At 58.2% G+C, this 18,696-nt stretch overlaps 3 protein-coding genes across 8 annotated transcripts; 1 reads left to right on the top strand and 2 right to left on the bottom strand.

The window, feature by feature from the left end:
* The first annotated feature begins 1,511 nt into the window (after positions 1 to 1,511).
* Positions 1,512 to 8,722, top strand: PPP4C (protein phosphatase 4 catalytic subunit). 5 transcript variants are annotated; one of them, XR_013968371.1, is made up of 10 exons: positions 1,512 to 1,606; positions 1,840 to 2,003; positions 5,214 to 5,265; positions 5,857 to 5,907; positions 6,126 to 6,227; positions 6,793 to 6,966; positions 7,069 to 7,195; positions 8,007 to 8,196; positions 8,284 to 8,529; positions 8,668 to 8,722. XR_013968371.1 is itself a non-coding variant. In XM_080829721.1 (9 exons), the coding sequence occupies exons 2-9, from the start codon at positions 1,906 to 1,908 to the stop codon at positions 8,411 to 8,413; spliced, it is 924 nt and encodes a 307-aa protein (XP_080685847.1). In that variant the 5' UTR covers positions 1,512 to 1,606; positions 1,840 to 1,905; the 3' UTR covers positions 8,414 to 8,722. The 5 variants fall into 5 exon arrangements, 4 of the variants coding, with proteins under 4 accessions (XP_080685847.1, XP_080685850.1, XP_080685848.1 ...); XM_080829721.1 differs by having other exon boundaries at positions 8,284 to 8,722; XM_080829724.1 differs by having other exon boundaries at positions 1,514 to 1,719; positions 8,284 to 8,722.
* Positions 8,723 to 9,527: 805 nt separating this feature from the next.
* TBX6 (T-box transcription factor 6) lies at positions 9,528 to 13,327 on the bottom strand (the record flags this gene model as incomplete). Its single annotated transcript, XM_080830590.1, has 8 exons — positions 13,195 to 13,327; positions 12,871 to 13,105; positions 11,644 to 11,911; positions 11,404 to 11,550; positions 11,244 to 11,314; positions 10,091 to 10,164; positions 9,824 to 10,007; positions 9,528 to 9,741 (listed from the first exon to the last, which is right to left on the bottom strand). The coding sequence occupies exons 1-8, from the start codon at positions 13,310 to 13,312 to the stop codon at positions 9,528 to 9,530; spliced, it is 1,311 nt and encodes a 436-aa protein (XP_080686716.1). The 5' UTR covers positions 13,313 to 13,327.
* Positions 13,328 to 14,411: 1,084 nt separating this feature from the next.
* Positions 14,412 to 17,833, bottom strand: YPEL3 (yippee like 3). Of its 2 annotated transcripts, XM_080830648.1 has the most exons (6): positions 17,693 to 17,833; positions 17,244 to 17,294; positions 16,812 to 16,994; positions 16,664 to 16,707; positions 16,342 to 16,450; positions 14,412 to 14,941 (listed from the first exon to the last, which is right to left on the bottom strand). In XM_080830648.1, the coding sequence occupies exons 3-6, from the start codon at positions 16,926 to 16,928 to the stop codon at positions 14,852 to 14,854; spliced, it is 360 nt and encodes a 119-aa protein (XP_080686774.1). In that variant the 5' UTR covers positions 16,929 to 16,994; positions 17,244 to 17,294; positions 17,693 to 17,833; the 3' UTR covers positions 14,412 to 14,851. The 2 variants fall into 2 exon arrangements, with proteins under 2 accessions (XP_080686774.1, XP_080686773.1); XM_080830647.1 differs by lacking the exon at positions 17,244 to 17,294.
* Between the last annotated feature and the right edge of the window lie 863 nt (positions 17,834 to 18,696).

Below are 18,696 nucleotides of genomic sequence, written 5' to 3' on the forward strand. Positions count from 1 at the left end.
AGGCCACACAAGTGATCTCTATGAGTAGGTGTTCATGCTTAAGGTCGTACTGCTTGAGATGGCACTTTCTTGATGAAGACAAGATTATTAATACAGATGTCCTTCATCTACACTGTTGAGCTGGTCTGTTTTCCCGTCTTAACAGGAGATGAGATTAGAACTGGCTTGCTTAATCTTCTTGGGGGTGGGGAAGCACTTGAGAAACCCAGAATCCCTTTCCGTCAGTGACCTCAGCAACACAGAACTGTGGGGCTCAAGTTCCAGGTTAAGCCCTGACCCAATGTAGCTGCTGTATTACATGAAGCCAGAGTGAAGGCCCCGCACTTGACCGATGCCATACCCTGAACCCTTCCTGCTGGGGTGGAGCAGTTATCTACATAGGGTCTGAGCTGTTAGGTTAGGTCCTGGTCATAACCAGAGACCTCATGAGTGAGTCTTGCCATTTCCTGAATTTCTTGATAACGGGCCCTTTACTGTGTCAGCTTCCCTCTAGAGAAAAAAATAATCTTGACTTTTGTGGTCTCTCTGGACCTAGCAGAATCCCTGTACTGATGCTCGTAGAACTGACTAGGACCTTGTAGAAGTTCAGGGACTCTGTCCTTTCCTTCAGTGCACATTTGCATGTTGCCTACATACAAAACCAAACCCACTCTTGGTGCTCCTCTAAACTTCGGCCTCACTTCTGTGCCTGGATTCACTTCAGCTCTCTGTGAAACAAAGTCAAGAAAAGCAAATAGAAATTGAAGGTCAACAGAAGATAGCAAAAAGGACTTCTCTAAAGGGAGCAGCCTGTGCAAAGGCTCAGACACCACGAAGTATGCTTAAAAAGCCATTTCCTTCAAATATCAGTTTGGGGGTTTTGGACCTTTTGTAATAACAGTGAATTCCAGAACCTGTAAGTGATAGATGGAGGAGAAACTAGAACGGATTCCTTAAAACGGACTACAGTTTGCAGACAAGAGGAAGCAACGGAGGGTTGGATGTCTGGGACTACTCTGGAATCGGGTCACGTTGACTAAGACGTAAGCTAGGTGTGAGCAAGGTGGCCTTTCTGCCTCTCACTTAAGAGGTCCTCCATGGCAGGGATTTCTCCGCGGCCGTGGAAGGAGATTTGGACAGGATTCCTCTATCCATTGAACTTACACTTAGCTTAAGCGTGCTGTGCTCGGCCGTGTTCTAAGCACTGGGGCTGCAAGGGTGACCCCCGGGATTGTAACGGGGGAGGCCGACTCATTTAAAACGTGCAATGAAGTTACACGCGGAGCCGCAGCTCGGCTTGCTTCCCTCACTGAGACTGGAGGGGAGCGGACTGAGGTGTCCACCTGCCCGAGCAGCACCTGCCCGCTCCGCCCGTGGTCACCCCCGCCCGCAGGCAGCCGACATCCGGTTCCTCGCTCATTTCCATTCTTAGGCTCGGGAGGTGGGGTTAGGGGTGCGGCGCGGGAGGGGGAGGGTGTGTATGACGTCACATCCGGCGCGCGGCGGAACTGATCCTCCTTTGCTTCCGCGGCGGGGCCGGAAGTAGAAGCAGCGGTGGCGGTGGCCCAAAGCGAAGGGAAGGAGGAAGGCAGGGAGCCCGGGAGCGGGAGCCGGAGTTGCGGCGGCGGTAATAGTCTGAGACCCCTGTAGGCCACCGTCCCGAACGCGGGACCGCCGGGTTCTACGGGAGTTAACGGGGAGCGGCCAGGGCCGTGGGACTTCGGGGGATCGGGGGCCGATGTGAGAGGAGGCGGGGGTGGGGGGGTCGGGCCAGCTCCAGGATCGAGTTGCCTCCTTCCCTCCACCCCCGGCGCCCCCTACGGACAGTCTGATCAACGGGCTCGTCTTCGCCTTTCTCAGGAGACCCCTGTGCGGTGCGGAGGGGGCGGCGGCCCCGGCTCTGACCCGCGCCGGGGGGGGTGGGCCATGGCGGAGATCAGCGACCTGGACCGGCAGATCGAGCAGCTGCGGCGCTGCGAGCTCATCAAAGAGAGCGAAGTCAAGGCCCTGTGCGCTAAGGCCAGGTGAGCGCGGTGGCCCCACTCTTCAGGGGTTCCGGCCTGGGGCAGACCCAGCTGAGAACTTGGGGCCTCGCTCATCCTGGAATCTTTCCCAGAGAGGAGCAAAATAGGGCCACTTCCCTCGAGGAGCAACCAGCCTGTTGGGAGAAGACAGACCCGGAGAAAGACACTTAAAGTATTAGGTGATGTGTTTTCAGTGGCGTTAGAGTTTTTATAAAAAGTATTTAAGAAGCTCAGGGAGACAGCCCTACTTGTCGGAGGAACAGAGGTTTCTTGGAAGAACTGAACTTTGGGGATAGGCCTTGAAGAGTAAGATGATAAAAGGGAATGTCCACAAGGATAAAAGTTCAAGGCAGAAAAGCTAAAGACTCTGGTTTATAAAATTCTTTTAACTCTAAGAACAACTCCTAAAGGCGGGTGGTACTGTCCCCATTTTGCAGGTGAGGACTCATGTTCAGAGTTAACCAGGAAGTAAGGGATGGAGTCTGAAGCCAGCACTCCACGTCCTGTCTCTTTTCAGGCCTTAATGCGAGACCGTGGAGTTGGGTCCGCTCGTGTTCTGTGTGAAATGGTAGCAAATAAGCTAGAGTAGAATTAAACCTGACCTGGCGGGAGACCCCTGGGAAGAAGGATGACATGGTGGTTAAGAGCTCAGGCTTCGGAGTGCGGTGGTTCTAGGTTGGAATGTGAGTGCCGCCGCTTACTGGCTCTGTCGGTGATCGTGAGGTCTCTGCACAGTTTTTTCATTTGTCAAGAGAGAATAATAGTATTTAAGAAGATGGTGGTGAAGCACCAGTAAACTGGTGCTTGGGACGAGCTCGGCACCGCACGTTGGTACAACGTAAGTGCTCAGCAGTCTTCAGGTGTTGGTGTTAGTACCGCGTAGGATGAGGGTACTGCCCATAAGGACTGATGTCACCAGGGAAGGCCTCTAAGAGCAGGTGGAGTGGAGGCTCTGAGATGTGTGGGCACCAGTGAGAAGACCACTTACCCGCCTCCCCTGAGGTACTCTTTGTGGCTTGTATCACACTGGGGATGATGGGGAAAGGGCCAGCAGAATGACCCTACATTTGTTGAACTGCAGGCCCACTGTTATACAACAGGCCTCAAACTGACACGCAACTTCTGTCTTCCTCACAGCAGTCTTTTGAGGTTGGAACTATTTGCTCCCTTTTACATGACTCCTAGAGGCCTCGTGACTTGACTGAGGTCACCCAGAGAGAAAGTGGCCGCCTGACTTCGGAACTGGTGGCTCTCAGCCCTTTGCTTGGCTTTACCTCAGACAGACCCACAGCGGCCAGACCAGGCCTGTTTGACGAACAGGCAAGGCCTCGTTTTAAATGCATGTCTGTGACTCTGTTTTGCCAGCTCAAGAAAATTTCCCTGACTGGATGGGCCCCGAGGTGTTTTTAGTCATCTCTACTCCCTCAGTCTTGAGAGGCATTTTTAGGAACCAATTGTTGCTTGGCACCCTTCTTTTTCCTGTAAGACTCACCTTGCCCGAGGGCCTGAATTGACTTGGTGGTGATGGTAGCTAGCTAGTGCTTGCATCTAGAGAGCTAGTCGCCACGTTCTCCGTATGGATTACAGAGCAGGGAGCCTGACGTGGGGCTCGATCCTAGGACCTTGAGGTCATGACCTGAGCTGAAGCAGATGCTTAATGGACTGAGCCACACCAGCGCCCCAGAGCGGAGGGTTTGAATCAAGTGGTCTCCAGTATGAATTCCAGCTTTGTCACTTGTAAACAATGTGACCCTGGTCAAGTCACTTTACCTCTTCAAAACTTTGATGTCATTATGGAGCTCAAATGGGATTCTGCGTATGCAGGGACAGGGACTGGGACTTTGGCAGGCACTTCCTAAAGGTGGCATTTGTTTCGGAAGTAAAGGTGGGCAGGTGTGAGCCCTGAGAGGGCAGGTGAGTGACAGAGCTGGGGTCGGAGGCTGGCCCCTGTTTCCAGAGTGTGCTGGGCCCTGCCAGCACCGGGATGGGGCGGGGGGGGGGGGGCGTTCGACCCGGAATCTGCGGATGAGACTGGCACAGATTCTTAGTCGATTAGGCTTTCTTAGGCTTCTTTCACTCTCCAGCTTTGTGACCTTGATCCTGCCCTTTTTTTCTCTAAGCTTTGGTTTCCCTGTCAGATGAGGACAAAAAGAACCTCAGCTGGTCAGCTGGGAAGGTCGTCACAAGCAGTTGATGTGGAAAGATGCTGGACACAAGAGCCAGTCCGGTGGGAGGGCCTGGTTGCCAGATGGGCCCTCAGACCCCGGCCAGGGCTTCTTCCCGTTCCCAGAAAGCCAAGCAAGCACACTTCCCTCCAGTGCCTTTGTCAGGGAGAGCATACGCTCAGGGACATAGGTAAAACCACCTGAGCTCGGGGGGCTCCTAGTCTGCTAGGAGGCTGGCAGGGAAAGGTAGGCAAGTGCCCCCCAGGCCCTCCCACACCAGAGCAGTTTGGTAACAGTGCCAGGCCCCAGAGCCAGGCCTCCTGGTTCAAGTCCGCCCTGTAGGACTGCGGCCGGTTTACTCATCTGAGCAGTGAGCGGCACCACAGTGTCTGCCTTTGGGGTGGGCTCTTCGATCGTGTCATCGACGCACAGCTCTTACTACGGTCCCAGGGCAGGGCATGATCTGGAGTGGTCACTGCTGCTGTCATCAAGGTGGAAACCCGGAAGCATGGTGCCTCTTCCGTTGGCTGTTACTGACTGAGTGGTGGTCTGTCACGAACTGCCAAGTAGTAATAGACTCGACTGCAGGGAGAAATGAAAGAACAAAGTTGTCACCCCTCTCTAAATAAGGAAAACGCACAGCTCGGGTCTTTGACGGTGTGTCTGATGACTGGGTGCCTTCGGACGGCCTGGGTGAGGCCTCCGTGATGGGCAGAGAGGGACTGTCAGCTCAGCGGGGGACACGGTCTCAGAGTGCTCCAGGCCGAGAGAGCGGCATGAGCAGAGGGCTCTGTGCGCCGAGGAGGTCTGTTTTCTGGATTGAGCCCTGGATGTGTGAAAGAGGGCAGCAAAGAGGGTCGAGGCTCGGAAGGCCGCTGCCTCCTTGGAAGGGCTTTGGATGCAGTAAGAGTCTGGGCTCTGGCCTTGGGGAAGCGCGGTCAGCCCATCCCGGTTCAAGGACTACCTCCTAGCCTCCCCTCAAAGAGATGAGGAATCGGGCTGGGCTGGCCTGGCTGTGGTGACCCTGGTCTTCTCCTGTCTCCAGAGAGATCTTGGTAGAGGAGAGCAACGTGCAGAGAGTGGACTCGCCGGTCACAGTGAGTACCGTCTGTCCTTTCAGAGCCCAGCTTGGGCTTTCAGGTGCGTGGACATTCCCCTTAATCTTGGCGGCTGCCGAGGTCTACCCCTCATCCCTGAGAGCCCCGAAGGCTGTGTGTCTGCTCCCTCTCCTGTCTTCAAGGGAGACTTGCTATTCGAAATGGATGTTACGGGAAGGCTCTTTTGATTTGTTGGGGGGATGCGCTTGGCCTGAGTAGAAGGCCTCTTAACATGGGAGTGATTCTGCTGCACACATTCACGTGTGTTCTCTGTTACTAGTAGCTTTCTTCTGGGTTCTTTGAGGGGAAGAGGGAGAGGAGGGGGCCAGGTCCTCCAGAAGCTGTGGGTCTGGCTGGAAAGACCTGGCTGTAGCTCTTCCCCTCCCAGAGTAGTTGGCACTCCATGTGGGATGGGGTGTGATTCCAGACCAGGCGAAGTCAGGGTAGGACAGTAGATTTTTGGCCCTGAGAAGTCGAGACTTGGCCAGGAGTGGTGAGGAGCTCCCAAAGCTGCGGGTGTTTTAAAGGCTGGTCTCCGGGAGCAGAGCTTTCAGACTCTTGAGTTCCGACCCGCCTCTCCTCACCTCCCAGGTGTGCGGCGACATCCACGGGCAATTCTATGACCTCAAGGAGCTGTTTAGAGTAAGTGTGGGGCGACTTGGGGACAGATGACCTGGGGGCTGACTGGGAGGCCCCCCTCATTGAGAGCGGAAGCTTTGAGTTTGGCGCATGGCGGGCAGGTGAGGGGCTCTAGTTAGGTGGGCCGTCGGAAGGGGGCTGCCGCTTGATTGGCAAACAGGCCACCATGGTGTGGGACATTTTGGGACCAACCAGAATCTTCCTGCCTCCCCCCCCGCAAGGTGGGTGGCGACGTCCCTGAGACCAACTACCTCTTCATGGGAGACTTTGTGGATCGCGGTTTCTACAGCGTTGAAACGTTCCTCCTGCTGCTGGCACTTAAGGTGGGAACCCAGGCTTTGGGTGCTCACAGCTGGGCCTTCGGGCCTGACCTGTCTCCTTTCTGCCCTCGTCTGCTGACCCATCCGCCCCCAGCTCTGAGCTGTGCTACTGGGGTCCGGCTTGCCAGGGGGTGGGCAAAGCCACTTTCCTTGCCTCGAGGGCGTGTGATGGGGCCCCTGGAGGAGGAGCAGGAGCTGCGCATTGGTGGGGAGGGAAGAGAGGACCCCCATGTTCAGGCAGTGCCAGGGCATGGAGTTTGCCTAGGTACGGTGTCCATTGGTGGGCGAGATGACAGGGCACGGGCGGTCTGGGTAGGGACCTGTTGGTGTTAGAGGAGCCAGTGAGTACGTGGTTGATGGAGTGGGGTAAGCCTCAAATCCCCCGGAGGAGGGACATGGGCCTGCAAGGTGGGTGCAGCGGGATTCCAGGCAGTGGCGGGGGTGAGGAGGACTTGCGGGGGGTGGCGGTGTGTGGCTGACACATGTGGGGCGCTCTGGGAGGGGTGCGTGAGCTGACAAGGGAGGGACCGAGCCCAGCCCCCAGCCCCGTGTGGGTGGCTGCCTGCAGGTTCGCTATCCTGACCGCATTACCCTGATCCGGGGCAACCACGAGAGCCGCCAGATCACGCAGGTCTACGGCTTCTACGACGAGTGTCTACGCAAATACGGCTCAGTGACCGTGTGGCGCTACTGCACTGAGATCTTTGACTACCTCAGCCTGTCGGCCATCATCGATGGCAAGGTAGGCCGGCCACCAGGCCCTGCGGGGATGGGACGGCGAGGAGAGGCACAGGGAGAGGCATGGGGCTCAGCTCGCCTCTGCTCCATTCTTGTCTCCCTGTAGATCTTCTGCGTGCACGGGGGCCTGTCCCCCTCTATCCAGACCCTGGACCAGATCCGGACGATTGACCGGAAGCAAGAGGTGCCCCATGATGGGCCCATGTGTGACCTGCTCTGGTCTGACCCTGAAGGTGAGGGCGGGCGGGCCAGCAGGCGGGCTCTCCCTTCAGTTTGGCAGGAGACTGAGGAGGTCCTGTGGTTAAAGGGACAGTTAAAGGTGACAGTGTGGAACAGACGGTCGGGCCAGGCGGTGGGGAAGAGCGGAGCGGGGCCGGGTCTTCACCAGCACCCTCGGTGTGGACGGGGAGCGTGGGCTGAGCTCGAGCTCGGAGAGGGGTTGGGCGTGTGTCTCATTGCTCAGAGGCTTGTTTGGGACAAAATCATCTGCACCCTCAGTGTGGAGGGGCTTCTGCAGAGGGTGGACTCCCGGAACGCTGGCCCCATGAGGACCCCTTATTTTGTGGTGTTCCCCAGCCCGTCTGGAGCAGAGCCGAGACTGAAAGCCGAGTCTCCCAAATCCCAGTCCAGAACTCCTTCTGTGGTTACCCAGCTTCCGCTCCCTCACTGCCCTGCCCGCGTGCCCGGCCAACCCTCCCGGGGGGGGGCGCGGGAAAGCCCTCTTCACACCAGCTGGACCCACATGGTCACTATCAGCACTTCCTTTTACTTTCGGGTGCACCTGTTATGGCCAGTAAATCACATGGTCACTCTGATTATGGGGTAGCTCCAACTATCCGAACATTCTGTCTCCTTTGGATCTTATCTGCTTTAGCACTTGCTGCCCTGTCCGCAGGATACCCCAGAATACACTCAGGCCCTGGGCTTCTGCCCCACAGGCCTGATTGGGAGAAGGGGATGGGATGTTCTCTGTTGAAGGGCGGTGGGTACTGGCGAAGCCTTGAGGACACCCTCTCCCCCCATCCCTACCTTCCTTTGCCTCAGACACAACAGGCTGGGGCGTGAGCCCCCGCGGGGCTGGCTACCTGTTCGGCAGTGACGTGGTAGCCCAGTTCAATGCGGCCAACGACATTGACATGATCTGCCGTGCCCACCAACTGGTGATGGAAGGTTACAAGTGGCACTTCAATGAGACTGTGCTCACTGTGTGGTCGGCACCCAACTATTGCTACCGGTGAGCCGCCCCGGGCCAGGCGGTCGGGGTGGGGGTGGGGAGCTGGGCCGAGCCACGCTGCTGACGGCACCACCCTCCTGCTTCCAGCTGTGGGAATGTGGCAGCCATCCTGGAGCTGGATGAGCATCTCCAGAAAGATTTCATCATCTTCGAGGCTGCTCCCCAGGAGACCCGGGGCATCCCCTCCAAGAAGCCCGTGGCCGATTACTTCCTGTGATCCCTTCAGCCCCCTGGCCCTCGGACCACTGTGACTCTGCCCTCTTCTCCAGACGGAGGCTGGGCATCGGGGGGCTGTCTCGGCTCTGCTCTCCCCCCGGAGAGGGCACTTCGAGGGTGAGGACTTTTCTCTGGAGAGGCTCGGAGCCTCAGCTCCATGCTCCTCTCCTTTTTCCCCACTTGAACCATGGAGTTTCCAATAATTTTCTGGTTTTCTTTTTTTCCTTTTTCCTTTTTTTTTTTGTTTGTTTTTAGATAAAAAATTTTGAGAGAAAACAAAGAAAAATTCTAATAAAAGGAGAAAAATGGTCTTTGGGTTTGTGTCAGACTTGATCGGTCACAAGCAGCAATGCCAGCTTGGGACCTGGGGAGCACAGAGGACCTTGACTGCCCTGGAGCCTCCTGGTCTATAGCTAGTGACAATGACTGTTCCCAGAAGGCTTGCCACATGCTAGGTGGAGGGCTGCGTTCTCAGAAGGAGCCTTATTTAATTCTCAAAACAAGTGAACATCAGGACATTCTGATTTCCCCACTTCCCTGAAAAGGAAATAGCCCCAGAGCTGTTGGTTCACACGCATGAGGTCAAGCAGCTGGAAACTGGCAAGTCAAAATCGGGGCCCAGCTCTCCGCACAAAACCTTCGCTCACCCAGCCCCGCCCAGGGCTAAATAGCATTAGCTGATGTTTTTAGAGCACTGAGGTCTTTGGAGTTTTATTAACAAAAATACTCTGGTCCTGAGAGCAGACTGGTGTGGCTTGCACTGGAGTGAGGGGGTAGAACTTGCAGAGCCCAAGGGTGAGGCCCAGGAGGTGGGAGTGTTGGGCAGTGGCCCCATTTGGCCGGGCAGAGCCTCCCTCCATTCACACCGAGGTGAGAGCCTGGAAGGGGAAGCTGGCCCCAGCTGGACTCCCAGCAGCTTAGCCAGAGCTTTGAAGCCGGGGTGGGTGGGAGTGAAATCAAAGTGTGAAGTGGGGTGGGGGAGGCCCCAGGCAGCCATTTGGCATGGGGGATGGGGCCAGTGGAAGGGATGGGGCCACAGGCCTGGGGGAAGGGCAGCAGAGGTCTGTGATGGAAGATGGGGTGAGGTGGGGGGAGGCAGAGGGCCCAGGGAGACCTCAGTACATCGGTTTGGAGCCCACATCCAGGTAAGCCCCAGGGCCAGGGTAGGCAAGGGGGAAGTGGCCCCCCTGGAGGAAGTGTGAGGCAAAGGGTGCTGGGGGAGCAGCGGCTGGGTACCCCGAGCCCCCTGGCCCAGGCTGCAGCTCCAGGAATGCAGCTGAGTAGGGCGCCGGACGCCCCGAGTCTGGAGCCTCAGGAAAGCTGGGGTTCCTGAAGTAAAGAGATGTGTCAGAATGGGGGAAAGGGACCCCCAACCTGAAGGAGCTGAGCTCTGTGCCCTTGTCCCACTCGCCTGGTTGGAAGGTGACTGGGGGCCCCGTGAAAAGCCGCGGGGTGCAGCAGGTAAGCTTCGGCGCTGGAGCCGCCGCACGGAGGAGCTGGGGCCGGGGCAGCTTCGCGGGGGGCCGGGGCCTGCTCTGGATCTGACTCGCGGACGTCCCCACCCAGCGTGGAGTCGCAGGGACCACCTGGTGCATCTGGGCACATGGAGGGGACAGACCGGGCTAAGGAGGACTGGCACCTGAGGACCGGCCCCCGTCACTACTGAGACCACGCTCACCTCCGCTCCCATAGGCCTCTGCGGCTCCAGGCTCTGAGCCCCGCAGTTTCCTCTTCACCCGGGCATCTCGCTCCCTGGAGAACAGTGACGACGATGATGATGATGATGATGATGATGGTAATAATAGCACCAGCCAGGTGCCAAGGATTTCACCCTTCCAGGACCCCGTCAGGCAGGTGCCATTATTATACCCATTTTACAGATAAAGGAACCAAAGGCCAGAGAAATAAGTGACTAGAAAGTGGCAGAGTCAGACTCGATTTCCCCCTTAAAACTTTCCAATGGTTTCCTGCTGCGTGTATTGCATTTGAGAAAAGGCTTCCCAAGCTAGAAGGCGAGGGCATGGTCTGAACCCAGCTCACCCCGCCCGGCTTGCCGAGCCACCCTTAGCTGGAGTCCTCTTCCGTCTGCCCCTGCTCTCCTCCTTAGCTCATCCTTGTCTCAGCTCCCGTTCTTGTTTCGCTTCCTCAGGGAAGTCCTCCCGACCTCCCATGGCATGGCACAACCTCCCTCACAACATCTGTCCACGGTTTACATTTGTTAGGTGACCCTTTGATGGATGGCTCCCTGTCTGTACCCGCCTTGAGGGCAAAGGACGGCTCTGAGGGAGCTGAACTCTACTCAGAATAGAAGCCGAGTCCTAAATAAACCTCCACTATCCAACGTGGCTCCCCTTCACCTCTCTTGCCTCTTCCTCTTCAGTCGCACGGCAGGCACGCTCCTCCCTCAGGGCCCTCGCACAGGCTGTTCCCGCTTCTTGGCCCGCTCTTCCTCGGATACCCACTCTACGTCCTCCAGGACTTGACCACGCCTCTAAAGCTAATACAGACCTCACTCTGGTCCTTCCTATCTTCCTTCCTGCCTTTATTTCTTTTCTCTTTAGAACCCATCCCTGACATATTATATTTTACTTATTTCTCTCTGTTGACCTGCCTACTCCGTCCCCTAGAGGACCAGTCCCATCAGGGCAGGGCCCTTGGTTTTGTTCACGGATGGGTCTCCAGCGTCTAGAACTGTGCCTGGCACACAGCAGGTGCTAAATGGGAAGCCTCGAGGGAATAAATGTCTTTACTTACTGCTGTGTCCCTGGCACACAGTGGTCGGCTCGCAAGCATTTGTTGAACAAACGAGGGAATGAATGAACAGTGCCCACCTCTTACAGTTTCTGCCATTCTCCCGGAAGCCCTTGGCAAAGGGATTGGCGGCGATCTTCAGTTGTGTGATCTGGGGACACACATCCAGGGTCAAAGCTCCCACGGCCCTTCCATCCCCTCCCCACCCCCACACACACTCCCCGAAGCGGGGTCACTCACCCGCGGGTTCTGGTAGGCTGTCACAGAGATGAATGCCGTCTCGGGGAAGCGGAAGGAGGCGACGCCCCCCCAGTGCTGGCTGCAGAGCTGGGCGGCCCGCACCAGGTGGATGCGGGGCTGGTACTTGTGCATGGAGTGCAAGATCAGCTGGGAGAGAAGGACGGAGGTGACTCCCTGCCCGCCCAGGGGGGCCCCCACACCCGCCCCTCAACTTGTCCTCCCCGCCAGCTGGGGCCTCACATGGCCGTGGGGGTCCAGGGTGCTGTTGGTGAGCTTGACACGATGGAAAGACACAGGCTGCCGCATCCAGTGGGCACCCGTGGCAGGAGAGTCGGGGTGAATATAGACGCGGTCAGGCAGGCGGGGCTCTGCCTTGCCGCTGGGCTCCCAGCGCCGGCCCTGCCAGCGGTAGCGAGCCCCGTCCACTGGAACCACATCCAGAAGAAACAGGTAGCGGGCCTCGGGGTCCAGGCCAGTGACTGAGACTCGGCAAGCAGGGAACATGCGCCTGGACAGGGGAGGGGATGGGAGAGGCCTGGCGCTACCGGCTGGGGCTGGGAGGGGGCACAGCGCCGGCAGGGGGCATAGCCGCTGTGGGCTCACCCAGCTTTGGCAGAGAAACGTCCACGGAGGTGGAATTAGAATTCAGAGGGCAGGGTCTTGGAGCTGGAGGCTTGTCTCATCCCATTTTACACTCGGGAAACAGAACAGACAGGAAATCTGACCAGGGTCACAGGGCAGATTAGGACCAGAGCCAGGACCCCTGACTCCTGGCCCCTTCCAACTCCATCCACAGAAGCAGTGGTGACACACTTCTGTCCCTATAATCTTGCCAGGAGTCTGCTGCTCCCCACTCTGGTCTCCTCACCTAATCTCCAGCACCAGAGTCTATACTGCTGGCCAAACCTGGTTCGGGAAAAAAAAAATGTCCTGCCCGCGTTGGGACAGAGGACTTAGCATGCTCGGGCCTGAGTTCCTGGCCTGGAAAGACACGGGCCACACACTGGCCACATCCCTGCCTCCAGGGTGACCCCAGACCTTGTCACATACTGACCCTGATTCCGGCCAGACTTCCCTGAATGCCGGTCACTGGCTGGCCCTTGACCCTAGTGGTAGTGTCAATGCTGGCTCTGGCCGCAGGCTGACCCCTGATTTGGGCCACAAATGAACCTATCAGCCAGACTTTCTGACCCAGGCCCAGACCGACCTAGGACCCTTACTATATAGGTTGGTCCCTAAACCAGTTACAGATTCTGCAGACTGACCCTTGGCCCTTGCCATCAAATGACCCCGATCCAGCCCTAGAGTAACCCTTGACCCAGGCCACACTCGCACCCTGAACTTACGCAGAGCTCTAGACCCTCTAGCAACCCCTAAACCTAGCCCCATCACCAGGAACTCTGCCTTTCCCAGAAGACCCCCCACCAGGCACACACTGGGCCCTTTGACCCTGGCCCAGCCCCTCACCTCCCAGCTTTGGTGATGATCATCTCTGTTCCCACAGAATTGAACTCTTTCCACAGCTCCCGGTTCTCCAGGCTCAGGCTGACTCCGGGGAGTGAATGAAGGGCCTCGGGGGCTGGGGGGGCTGGCTCAGTGCCCAGGGCTGGGGGCAGCGGGGGCAGGGGTGGGGCAGCACCCAGGGTGCAGGGAGCAGCCTCAATCCCGGAGAGGAAGCAATCCAACTTGGGAGTGTCCAGATCTGGAGAAGGGGTGGGGGGCAGAATGAGGAGCCAGCAGAGGGCCACAGCCCCCAGGGGTCCCGACACAGGAGCTGGTCCCCATGCTCACCAGGGTAGCGGTAGCCCTCTGCCAGGGCAGGCGGGAAGCTGGAATCTGTCCCCGGCTGGGGGGGCCCAAGGCGGTAGCCTGTCCCCAGAGAGGGGTATAACTCTCGTGGATGGTACATGGAGTACTCCCGTCTGGCCTCAGGTCACGCTGCCTAGAGTCAGTCCCCCGGTGCTGAGAGATGCCCCCTTTATAGCTCACAGCTCAGCCCCTTCCAGACCCAGGATCACAGCCCCTCCCCTATTTGGGGCCCTGGAGTTGGGCTGGGGTGGAGACCCCTGGGGCCTGGAAGGGGTCCAGGGCCGGATACCTGGGTACCCTCCCCTTCTCTCCCCCCACTCCAGGCTTCATTAGCTCCGACCCCCTGCCCCCTCATTACATAATTAACTCCTCGGCCTGATTGATCCCCGGGGCTCGACAGGGACGCAGTTTGGCGCTTCCGGCCAGCTGGTCCCCGTTCCCACGGGGGGAGCCCCGGCTAGGGATAAGCTACTGAGGGGCGGGGCCTCGACCCTGGGCTGGAGCCTAGAGTCCTGGGGCAGGCCTTGGCGCCCCAGACTTTTCTAGCAGGTACCCTCTGCCCCCTTCACTTGGAAGCCAGGGCTCGAAGGGATGAAGCATGACTGGAGAAAAAGAGCAGGGCTGGAGGAACTCGGCATGAGCTTGTTGTTACGCGGGGCACTGGGGACCTCGAGGAGTCCGCAGCCGAGGCCCGAACCCCTGGAGTCCTTCCTTCCTGTTTCCCGTTCTGCAAAACCTCCACCCTCCGCAGAAACTCCGAAGTGCAGACGCACGCACAGCTCGACAGTCTCTGACTGGGGGCGCCAGGATTTCCCAGAAGGTCCCGCGCTGGGGAACCCTCGGAACTACACTTCCCAGCAGGCCCAGCGCCGAGATTCGGAAGAGAGGAGACAGACAGATGCCGCTGGGGCCGCTGGAGTGTGTAGTCGCGACGAGAGGGGCGGTGAAACTGGTGGCGCGCTCGCCTCCCAGGAGAGCTTGCCTCTAGGCGGCGGCAAAACGCTAAAGCTGAGAAGGCGCAGATCAGCCGAGGTCAAGGCCTTAGTAGGCCTACTGGGGTCGGGAAGCTCCTGGGCTGTGGGATGGGTCCTGGGTCCCAGGTGGCTGAGCCCCTGGAGCGCAGACTCCCGGCTTTGACCGCGGTGCCTACCCCATGCCATGTGGGGCCCAGAAAAGAACAGGTCTATAGAGGCAGGAATCTGCATTTGAGTCCCCTGTTCCAGGATTCGACGTGAGCCTGGGGCTGTCTCCACTCCATTGTTTTATTATGTACAAACACTACAGAACGAGGGGAGCAGACAGGCGTGGGGTAAGAGGGGCCCGGTGGGAGGAGTTCACAGGGCAGACGGTGCACTGGGGCCGGGGGAGCAGCACATAGGCCATATCTATAGGGCAGGCGGGGCACGAAGGGGTTAAAAACGAGATCCAAGCCAGCCAGATCGCAGGGAGGTGCGGGGGTGTCTTCCACCTTCTGATCGCCCCCCAAGGTCACAGTGCATGCAATAAAATATATGTACAGGAGCTGGATCCTTCCTCTGCAGGGGCCCTGAGGGTCCAGAGCTCCCTTCTCGTGGAGGGAAGCCAGTGGCGCCCCCTGGCGGCCAGGCCGGGCTCGAGCCACATGCGGCAGGAGCAGGGGTCAGTCCCAGCCGTTGTCTTTGATCATGTGGTTGAGTTCAATGATGTACTTCCCCTCTTTGTACTTCTGGCTGCTCTCGAAGGCCTGTTCCTGAAAAGAGGGGAGAGGATGTCATCTCTGGAGCAAGGGCTTTACCAAAAGGGATCAGGGTTGAGGAGCAGGTATGACTGGCCCCATTTTACATATGACAAAGCTGTCATGCAGAGAAGCCAAACCACCTGGCCACAAGACACAGAGCTAGTAACTGACAGAGCCAGTCTCTCACTAATGGGACAGACTGAACTTTCTGAATTACCGGTAGTTTTTAAGTACTAATGTCGGTTCCAACAGAGAGACTATGGAAGTTTCTAAAAGGTCCAGGGATTACAGACTGGTAGCTAAAGGCCAGTTTTGACCTATGCATGTGTTTTGTTTGGCCAGCGGAGTTTAGAAAAAATGACTCTGAAATACTAAAATACAGGTGGGCCGGGTTCACTCCATTTTGCCACGGACTGCCCTGTCCCTCCCCAGAGCTATGTTGCCCCTTTTGCAGACCCAAAGTATGCACGCCTGCATACTTGCTTAGACCTGTGAGCCCTTGAGTTTTTGACCCCTGGATTGGGGATCTCTTTATCTGTCAGTGGTCCAGAGAGGTCGAGCCATCCGTCTGGGGGCACAGAGCAAATTGTGGCTAGGCCAAGGGTGAACTCGGGTTAGATGAACTGCCTCCACCTGGGATATCCACCCCACAGAGGGCCCGAAGCTCCGAGGAGTCCTGGCCCTTGCCATTTCCAAGAGCGTCTTCTTCTGCTGCATCTAATATGATCCCCATAACAATTTTGGGTGCCAGGTTGTGGCCTTTTCCTCCACTGCCAGATAAGGATATGAGACGCAGTGTAGTGAAATTAGACCCTGGACAGCAGCTGTGGCAATGAGGGCAGTGAAAAGGAGGCTCATGGACCCAAGCTCCATGTTGCTGTGGGGTCCTGGGCAACTTCCCTGAACCTCTGAATGGCAGTGGAAGCTGGCCATCAAGGATGTGGAGTTAAAAACAAACACACCACTAGGATTCTGGTCCCTATGCTGTTCCTTACGGCTGTGTGACCTTGAGAAAGTTACTTAACATCTCTGGGCCTTCTTTGCTTCCGTAAAGTGGAGTTAACAATAGACCCTACCTATAGGATTGTTGTAATGATGGAATGAGAGAAAGTGTGCCAAGCACACACACAGTGCATGGCCCATAAGCCCTCAATAAATGGTCACTCCGATGATGGCCTCATCTGTAAAATGGGTATGCGTGTGTCTGTGAGGAGAGGGATGGGTGGAGAGAAAAATTCTAAAAGACCTTGCAGGATGTGACAGAAGAGAGCACGGTCAGGGGATGAAAAGACAGCCTGACTTGTGGGAGCTGGGCCTGTGGGCTCTGAAAGATTACTGCGTGACTGCTTGTGAAGAGGTGGTGATGGGAGGTTGGGTCAAGGGGAGCCTGGGGTCAGAGGTCATGGACTCACATATTTCCAGCCCAAAGTCGTCTTGCAGTTCTCACAGTGGATGTCAGCGACGGCATGGAGGCCTGTCAGCAGCACCCGCTCCTCGGCTGGCCCGCAGCCCACGTTCACCCTGTGGGGACATGGGGGGAGTCCCAGGGAGGGTCCCGCCATCACAAAGCCCCCCTCTAGCTTGTATCCAACTGTGTCTGTCCTTAGCATCCAAGAGAAGGGTGACTGCATCTTCCAACTGGAATCAGGGGACTCTGGGAGTCTCAGCGTGATGCCGAGGGTCACAGGTCCCAACAGAGGTCACGGAAAGAAAGAAGGGGAACCGAATACTCACACAGAGTTGAAGAGGTAGGCACGCCCCTGACTGCCCTGGAAAGACTAAAGGGTGGGAGGGAGAAAGGAAGGGAGTCAGGGCCATTGGTGGAGAACTACCAGGTAGCCCTTCTTGTCTCTCATTCTAGCCCCAACAGTGACCTGGTTACCTTGGAGATGAGGTCGTCGTGGTTGGCCAGGTGAGCGCGGCAGTGGGCACAGCTATACCTCCGGTGACAATCATCCAAGTAGGCCTGAAACGTCTTGGGCTTTGAAATCCGCACCATGGCGGGGGCCGGGGGCAGTGGCCCCACGCGGGGAGCAGCCCACGGGGAGCAGAGGGAGCCCAGTGCCTGCCAGGGAGGGAGTGAGTGGGCTGTCAGGACCTGGGCCACGCACTTGCAGGCACACCCAGGGCCATGGGGATGCTCTGTCACACTTGGCTGCTGTCTCCTCTCCCCAGAGCCAGCAGCTTCTCCGGGGGCCAGAGCGGGCTCAGTCTTGAATCACTGAGGCGGCCGCAAGTTGCATCATGGGGAAACTGAGGCTTGGAGGAGCCTGAGGTGAGTCACCCATCTACTTCCGGCCTCACCCCTGCTGACCTGACAGCTGAAGCTGGAGAAAGGGGCTTCAGAGTGGATGAGTTGTCGGTTCTGGTTTAGGGGTAAAGTATGGAGGGGTTAGAAACTGGATGGTCCTTAGGACCTCACCCGAACTGCCAAGGGCTGGGGTAGGGTGGGGGTGACGCGGCTCCACTCCAGGTACCAGGTACCGGGAGTTCACCTGGGAAGAGGGTCCCTCACCTGGAGAAGGCAGAGGCCCTCACTGAAGGTGGAGGGTGTCACCTAGGAGGGGAGGGGCTCTTACCTGGGGGGGGCGCTGAGGCCTTGTCTGTGCCGAGGGGCTCTTACCTGCATCGCGGAGCCTTACCTGAGACCCCGGGGCTCACCTGGGGCGCTGGGGTGGGGGACGGGCGCCGGGGAAGGGGGCAGTCCTCACTGGCGGGGCGGGGGCGCGGGGCGACGCGCAGCCCTGATGATGCGGGCCTCACCTCGCCTGGGCGCGCGGGGGCCCGGTCCGCCGGGGTGGCCTGGCCTGGGAGTGGGGGGCGCTCCTGGTGGGCGCCGTCCCCCCCGGCCCGGGTTCGCAGCCGCCGCGACTTGTTTACACCGAGACCAGCTGCTGCCGCCGCTGCGGCGGGAGGGGGAGGGGGCCGGCCTCTGGTCCCGGCGGTCGCCGTGGCCAATCGGCGCGCCGCATGCAAATGAGGGGGCGCGTCACACAGCGGCCAGCGCAGGCCGGGCCTGCCCTTCCCCCTGCTCCCCGCTCCGGCCCGCCCGGAAATGCGGCTGCGGCCCCGCAACCCAGCCGGTCGGCCCCACGGCCTGGGTCCGGTGGTGCGTCCGGCTTCCCGCGGTCTTCGAAGGGGCCCGGCTCTGCGGTGCCAGGCCCGGCGCGGGGTTAGGAGGGGAATGGTGTCCGGACGCGCGCCCCCGGGGAAATAATAGCCGTAATTATCCGCGTTTAACCACCGCCCGTGCCCCACTCTCTTAATCCCCGCAGCGATCCTATGAGGCAGCTTTCGCTATTGTTCCCATTTTCCGGGGGAGCGGAGGTCAAAGAGGTCCAGCAGCTCTCCCGAGGTATCCAGCTGGGAACGGGCAAAGTTGGGATTCACTTTGGTCGGATTCCACGGTCTTCGCCCTAGCAAAAGGCACTGGGGAAAAGCTCTCAGAACAGAAGAGCTAACGGTGCCCATCTGGGCTAGGCCTCTGGGAGCCAGAGCCTCCGAGCAAGCCAGTTCCTACTGCTGAGCATTCTTCCTTTGAGGAAGCCTTCTTTGATGCCCTTGCCTCTGCAGGGTTAGTTTACGCAGGCGTCTACCCTACTAGACTCGTCTTACTCCCTGCCATGGCCCCAGGATGCTGCCTGGCCTAGAGCAGTCAACAAATGGTTGTGAGATGCGATTTGGTCAGTGAATAAGGTACTAGGGCTGGAGAGGGCTGAGGAGGTTGGGGCCGCTTTTGGCTTAGACCCGGGGGTGGAAGGCTGGAC

This window comes from Martes martes, assembly GCF_963455335.1.
Source record: "Martes martes genome assembly, chromosome: 18".
Classification (NCBI taxonomy): Eukaryota; Metazoa; Chordata; class Mammalia; order Carnivora; family Mustelidae; genus Martes; species Martes martes.